Source organism: Epinephelus moara, chromosome 4, assembly GCF_006386435.1.
Source record: "Epinephelus moara isolate mb chromosome 4, YSFRI_EMoa_1.0, whole genome shotgun sequence".
Lineage (NCBI taxonomy): Eukaryota > Metazoa > Chordata > Actinopteri > Perciformes > Serranidae > Epinephelus > Epinephelus moara.
Genome location: NC_065509.1, coordinates 28,676,047 through 28,683,582, shown reverse-complemented (window position 1 = coordinate 28,683,582; position 7,536 = coordinate 28,676,047). Strand labels below are relative to the sequence as shown.

Below are 7,536 nucleotides of genomic sequence, written 5' to 3'. Positions count from 1 at the left end.
TGTGTGTGTGTCTGTGTGTGTGGTGAGAATGAAAGAAATGCCACCCAGAGAAGAAGGACGATATTGATTGTCAATGTCCAGAACTCAAAGACGTTCAATTTACAATGACTGAAAACAGGAGGCAGTAGCAAACCCCATTTGGATGGTGGAACCCACTTTATCAATCAGCTGTCTCAGCTCTTATTATGGGATGTCAGATATACAGTGCAGTCCTCCACTGTTTGAACAGATAAACCTTTTTTGTTGTGTTGGCTCTGCACTCCAACACACTTGTTTTTAATTAGAAAATAGTGATCAAACAAATCCTAACAAAACCAGAAACAATCACACTGTACTAAAAACATCCTCACGCATCAGTGCTGCTTTCAAGCACCCAAAATACTTTGTAGGCCAAACTCATTTATGTAACTGTATCTGCAGTGTTTTGGCTGATACGTGATACAGATAAATGGCTGCTGTCCATGTGGGATATTATATTCAGCACAAATGCAACCTGTCATTTTGTGTGGAAAAACAGGTTTTTAATCCAAATTTCTCATCTGCCCTTCATGATTATTATGTTTTTAAAATCAGTTAATCTTCTGCTTATTTTCTCGAGTCATAAATAATCATTAAATCTTTAAAATCAGGAATAAGTGAGTAATGTCTCTATAAATCTTGTTTTGTCCAAAACCAAAGGATATTCAGTTTATTATCATTTAAGACAAAGGAAAGCAGCAATAACTGGAGCTGTCATGGTGAAGAATTTTCCCATGTGGTGATTAAGGGTGGCTCAACAGTGCGATATGCAGTATTACCATTTGCTATTGTTTTTGCAAATTATGTAATTTATCCTGATTTTAGTGCTTTGCAAATAAGGTTTATTGTTTGGTTATTGTATTGGTGCTTTTTAAATGACACAGTTTTAAAACAAACTAAATATTTGTTCATTGTTAAATGCAGAAGACAGACAGACAACGAGGCCCAATAAAGGGTGCAGCGTTTTTTCAGCAGAGATGTTTTGGTTGTGTCTGGTTGCTATGAAACAGAATATTTGCGGAAGTGAAAGTGTTGGCACAAGGTACTCAAACTCAAACTCAAATTTGTTTATAAAGGACATTTAAAAACAACTCACGTTGACCAAAGTGCTATACAAAAGGAATAAGATGCTAAAAACATACACAAGAGACAACATAACTGTCAGGTACACAGCTCATACATTCAGAGACACACACACAAGCACGCATCACAGAAAGCCACATCAGGGGGACTCAAACGCTAATGAATAAAAGTAGGTTTTGAGCCTGGACTAATAAGAGCCAATGGAGGGGACGGATCTGATTAGGAGGGGGATGCTGAGCAGATTATCTGTTCTGGATGAAGGGATGGCTGAAGCACATAGGGAGAAAGCACGGACCTGCTGGTGTGTGTGGGTTCAGTATTAATTTCTTCTCAGTTGTGACGGTTGGTCTTTGTGGTTTTTGTCCTGCCCCTCTTCCAATGTGATTGGACGGCTGGGTAAAAAGTGACAGTGACGAGTGGCTGCAGCGTTGTTTTTCAATTCTTGGCGACCAGAAAAAAACGGCATAGGTGCAGCGCATAGCGTAGAATAGACTCTCAGGGCCTAATTCACAAAGAATGAACTGCGGCCGCTGATAGCACCTTGAATTGCACTTCACTTGCACCCGCAGTTTGCTCCGTCTTAACGTCCTATTCACAAAGGATATTACGCTAATGATATACCAGCGCAAACACACCAACAAAGTTTGGCAGCTGAGTGCAGTTTGCCCCTGATTGCAATTAGCCACATGGCATAGCATGGTAAGTGTTTGGCAAAGTACTGAATACTGTATACCCTCATGTAGTGATGTCTGCTGGNATTTGCCCCTGATTGCAATAAGCCACACATGGCAAAGTATAAATGCTGGCTTTGCGCCAACAACACTGTGGCAGAACAGTGGCAGACTTTGTTTGGCAAAGTACTGAATACTGTATACCCTCATGTAGTGATGTCGGCTGGTGAGTCAGTCTAACAGTGTCGGATGGGTTGAGGCTGTGGATTTGACCAAGTTTGACCACTTTATCACTATTCCCTCTCAGTTGTAGCTGTTTTTTCGTTATCTTTTGAATGTAATATGAATTATGGAAGCGTTTTTGTTCACGTTTGTTTCCCCCATTTCGTAAAATAAATTATTGAAAGTTGCTTTTGAAGTGCGTGACAGAAGTGCGTTTTGAGAACGACCGCAGACTGTCACCTGTTCAACGCATCAATATCTTCGGATGCCATTAAAGTAATAATGATTATAATAATAATGTCAAAATATTATTTACAGACTGATTTAACAGACGATCACTGCTGCCACGATCACTGGAAAGTCTGGGCGAGAGGCTTCCACAGAGGAGCGCCCAGTTTGCACCAGCTTTCTAAAGACGTTATTTACTTCACTCAAACTGCGTGTGGCTATTAGCGCTGGTGTTAGTGAATTAGACATTGTTTATCAATGAGGCTCATTTGCATAGAAAGGGGCAATTTTTGCGCCAAATATATGCATATTACCTCATTTAAATACGTGCAAATAACACCGGAGCACAGAGACACAATCTGCTTGGCAGCGCAGTTAGTGGAGCATTTCACCCTCTGCGCGTGCTTTGCTCCATTTTTACCGGTTTAGCGGCTGCAAAAGCCACGCAATCCTTTTGTGAATTCAGCCCTCAGTGGCTTGTCACGCTGCTGGTATTTGTAGCAGCAATTAGAAAAAAACATGAACATAGTCACTCTTTGTTCCCCTTGCTGTCAACATATTGGGCCTGTGTGTAATTGACAACAAGAGTGAAAAAACATTGAATTTCCCCTCGGGGATTGATAAAGTATATAAAAAACAAACAAAAAAAACAGCACGGTGTTGCAATATTGCAGTTATCACAACAGCCCTAGCTGGAACCAAAGAAGTTATGGGGTTTGTTCTTTGAAAATGACTCGAACAATCAATCGATTCTTAAAGTGGCTGCAGATTTATTTGTTGTCCATCCACTAATGGATTAATCGATGAATTTTTTCAGCTGTACTTTATACTGAATAGTGCAATTGACTTCAACTAAAATAGAACAATATATAAATGTAATGTCGCCTGATAAAATAACTGATGTGTGTCTCTTCAGACGACAGTGTTTTATATAGGTTGTTGGGTTTCAGTGGTCCAAAATTCCATCCTCCATTTAATGAAGCAGAGTGTGTGACATCTGTGTGTGCAGGCCTTATGTATGACATGCAGTACAAATGCTGGTCTTGTTCAGGATATGGCACAATACCTTGCTTTCCTGTAGAGCAACATTAGTGTTGCATTATGAATATATGATCCCGGCCACTTGGGAGGGAGATGAGGCCGCACAGTTTAACTATTAATAACTTCATGCAGAAGCCTCTGCTGCTGCTGCTGCTCTGTTCTGTCGCAGCACCGTGGACTGCAGCTCACATCTGTTATCGCTCTGAGCAGCAGGCCTTCACCATGCAGCCCTGCTGGCTCTAATCTCAATGGCCTGGCAAACAGAGTTATGCTAATGTTTCTCCACTCTTCCTCCAGAAGGTGAGGGGGAGCGTGGCATCGTGCTGTTTATTCATGGCCGTGACTTCAGCACGGTCTAGAGAAAGGGCAGCTCTCGCGGTTCATGACCTCCTGCTCAGAACACCAGTTCAGAATATGTACGTTGTCGTGTCATGCCCTCTCTGCACATGCTGTTTTTGAGAGGGCTCTCACACTTCTGTTTGGTTGTTGTCTGCAGTCGTCATGTGTAGCTGTGGTCCAAAAATATAATAATTGGTAAATATTGGTGTCAAAGTCAGGGCTGCAACTAACAAGTCTGGAGATTATTCATTTTGTCTATAAAATGTCAGAAATGTTTGAAAAATATCTGTCACATTTCCCCAAATCAAGGTGACAAATGTTCAACAAACAGTCCAAAACTTCTTTTTTTCTACAATGATATAAAACAAAAAATTACTATTTAAAAAAAATACTCAGTTTGGAGAAGCAGCAACCAGAGAAAAAAATCCATAAAATGTCTAATTGAACAGTAAATCAATTAAAATTAAATGAAAATAAGAAGTTTTCCTCTCGTAACCTTTCTGAGAAACTTTACCTGCTTTTAAAGTGAATCTTTATTTTCTTTGTTTCCCCACAGATGTCCATACCTGGCTGTCCATCTATCTCCTGCCATCCCAGTTTTTGCCGCCCTGCTCTTCCTCTTTGTCATCGCCATGTTGCTGAGGACCAGCTTCAGTGACCCTGGAGTGCTGCCACGGGCTCTTCCAGAAGAAGCCACGTTCATCGAGATGGAAATCGGTGAGTTTCAGCCTTACAGACAATTTTAGAAATATTTTTTGTTTTTATTTTTCTGCATACTTTTAAGAACTTAATGTCATTCAGAAGTATTACGCTGAAAAGACGGTCTTTTCACAAAACTGAAATGTCTATGCAGTAGAAAAACACAAATACTTTTGAAATTGGTGCCACATGACCTGAGAAAAGAGAGAAAAATGACTGTGGCATTCGCTTTTGCTCAAGAGGTAGGAAACCTAAAACTACTAAAACTAAAATTTTCCACAGGAAACAATATGGCAGCCGGCTGGTGACAAAAAATCTCGAATTACAGTTAAACACTAAGTGAAAATATAACTTAGTGTACAGTTAAACACTAAGTGAAAATATGTTACTACCATTATTACAAAACAGGAAACAGAGTAGCACCCACTCTTCACAAATTCTCATACAACAGCCAAACAGTGCACTAAAATATGTTTGTGAAGACATTTTAGGCAGGAAATAGGCAATACAGTAACTAAATCTTGTTTTTTGTTTGATCAGCACTGCTTAGTTTTACAGTTTGATCAGAGCATGATAGAAAGAGTGAGGGGCGGGTCTCTCTTTTGATTCAGTTCTATATGATGTGTCAGTGGTGGCAGGCATACGGAAATGCGGAAGTGCAATCTGTAGTTCGAGCAACTGTCTGGGCGCTGGTAACATAGAGAGAAATTTATTGTAGTTTTTTTACGATACAAAGCTGGTTGAAAATCAGCGAAGTATCCCTTTAAAGGAATTGTTAGGCTCCTCTGAAGTGGGGTGAAAGAGGTTATTTTCTATAGTCAGTGTATTACCTACAGTGGATGGCAGTTGACACGCCCCCAGTTTTGAGAAGCAGGCAGGAGTAGTGCCACTAAATCAAAACAATGTACCTCTGTGGACAGGTATAGCAGCCAAACCTACTTTAGCACTAAACTCACAAGTCAGTCTTTATACGCTTTGCTTAACTAAAGACTGATGACTTTCTCCCTGATTTTGTGTTTAGATGGGCGGATACAATTTCAGAGTTTAAAAAAACTCCCTACGTTGCAGAACCAATAGTAAATCTGTAGGGCGGTCCTTCGGTGGCTCACTGAACTCTTGTGCTCGTAAACATAGTCCGACTAGAAACACGTGTAGCGGTACAAAATGGCTCAAGTCGCTGTAAGTCCTTCATTTGCACAATCTTGTGGACTGAGCACACATTTGATAAAATGGAGTTAAATCTCTCGGCATCCATTTTCAAGCTCTCTGTGTGTTTGTTTCCTTGCGGACATGAAAAGGGGGGGCACACATTTCTGGGAGGGCGTGTCCTTTTCAAAAATGCAAGAGGCGTTGCTTTGTTGCCGGCCGTTTTCTCCGGTGTGTTAAACACACTTTAGAAAGGAGTGTCCCCAGACAATCAGAAGCCGGAGATCTCTGATTGTCTGGTGGCGAGACTACTTTAGCACCCCAAAAAAACATATCAGTTTAAGTGAATGCTTTCTTAAGAATATTTTCACCGCTTTACCTGACTGTCAGACAGCCCTTTCTGATAGGAACTGGCGCCATTATCTCACTCTCTTCTAAGCCACCAGACTCCTGGAGCTGCTGGTCTACCGCTGCCTTGATTGGTTAGTTATTTTGTGTGACTTTGGTGAACCAACCCTTTGAAATACCAGTCATTTTATCCTTTGTCTACAGTTTCACAGTTATAAACACATCCAGATATTAAGTATCTTTACAAACCTTGGGATTTTTCATTTGAATTAGAAAAAAAAATGGTTGTTAAAAAAACGAAAAGACGTTAAAGAAACTGGAGAATGAATGGTAGCACAACATTTGTATATGATAATATAAATGTATTGCTGTTAATAGAACAAAAGCCCAGCAGCATCCTTATTCATACACCTTCAATAATAATACTACAGATTGTTGTCAGGTGTGAAGTAACGTGTGGTCTCACCTCCTCTCGTGTAATCGTAGTCCAGCTCCTCACCTTGAAGTGTGCATGGCTATTCTGCACAATCAGTACTGATAATACCTCCAGGCACAAATCCCTTATCTGCAGCCATTCAAATGTTAAGTCAACAACAGGACAAATGGTTATTACAGCACGTGTGCTGCTACATGATCATCATCGAGGCTGTTCTTTTTGTATAAAATGACAGCCACAGATCTGGACTACATGTCTGATGGAAGCAGCTCAAATGAAAGTATTTTGGAGGCATAAATACTTCAGTATATATGCTAGTTAAGCAGTGAGCAGACAGCCCCAGTCCTGTTGGTTTATTCATGTTTGTTATGCTTTATGTTGCTCAAGGTTGGGTGTGCTCGTCTGTGAACGTAGAGCTCTAACACACATTCATTACAAGGGATCCTGTTGTCTCATTACCCAAAACAAACTATGCGCTGTATCATAATGACAACAAAGCCTCTGTAAACAATTCTTGTTGTCTTTAGAAGCAGTACATTTGTGTTTGGTTTTTTGTTCGTGCCCACTGGCTGGGCTGTCCAGACTGTCGTTATATCTGGAGGAATCAGCTTTTATTCTGCAATATTTCTGCAGCAGCCCTCCCTGCATCCTTACCCCGCTCCCTCCCTCCCTCACTGCCTCTGTGGCTGCTCAATGTTCACTCTTTGTCTCTGTTAAAGATTCACGGTGTCCTTCAGCCATCACTCGTGCTCTCTCACTCCGGTCAAGAGGCATGGGTGGAGACTGGTCTCGGCTCATGACAGAGGAGGGCTGTAAAAGCAAGGCTGAGGCAGTCGGTCCTCTGAGAATGGGTTATCTGGCAGCCAGCACTTCTCTCATCATGAATGTGACTCATACCACACGTTGGATGACAATGGCTCGTTGGTCTAACTGTGGCCGTGATGACCCCGCTGGAGATTAGACACCTCCCGCGTGTAGTTTATATGAGGAAATCTCATTTGGAATTATTTATGTGAACAGAGCTGCAACTAATGATTATTTTCATTATTGATAAATGTGTTGATTATTTTTTCCACCAATCATTTAGTCCTTTAATTGCCTGAAAATGATGAAAAATTTGTCAGATCCACAGTCTAAATCTCAAAGATGTTTAACTTGGTGCGGCTGCTGAATGCTGAAGAGTGAGACAAATTATTATGACAAATTCGTGTGCGAGTGCAGGAATTTAAAGTCCCAGTAAAACAGACGTTAGAGTGTCTTTACCTTCATATATACCAGTGAATTGAAATATTTGCACAGTGTACA

At 40.8% G+C, this 7,536-nt stretch overlaps 1 protein-coding gene across 2 annotated transcripts in view; it reads left to right on the top strand.

Annotated features, from left to right (window-relative positions):
• The window catches only part of zdhhc9 (zinc finger DHHC-type palmitoyltransferase 9), a 48,147-nt gene that overhangs the window by 16,843 nt on the left and 23,768 nt on the right, over positions 1 to 7,536 (top strand). For both annotated transcript variants that reach the window (XM_050042128.1, XM_050042127.1), the window contains exon 3: positions 4,159 to 4,319. In XM_050042128.1, coding sequence (XP_049898085.1) covers positions 4,159 to 4,319 — 161 coding nt within the window. The remainder of the gene's footprint in view (positions 1 to 4,158; positions 4,320 to 7,536) is intronic.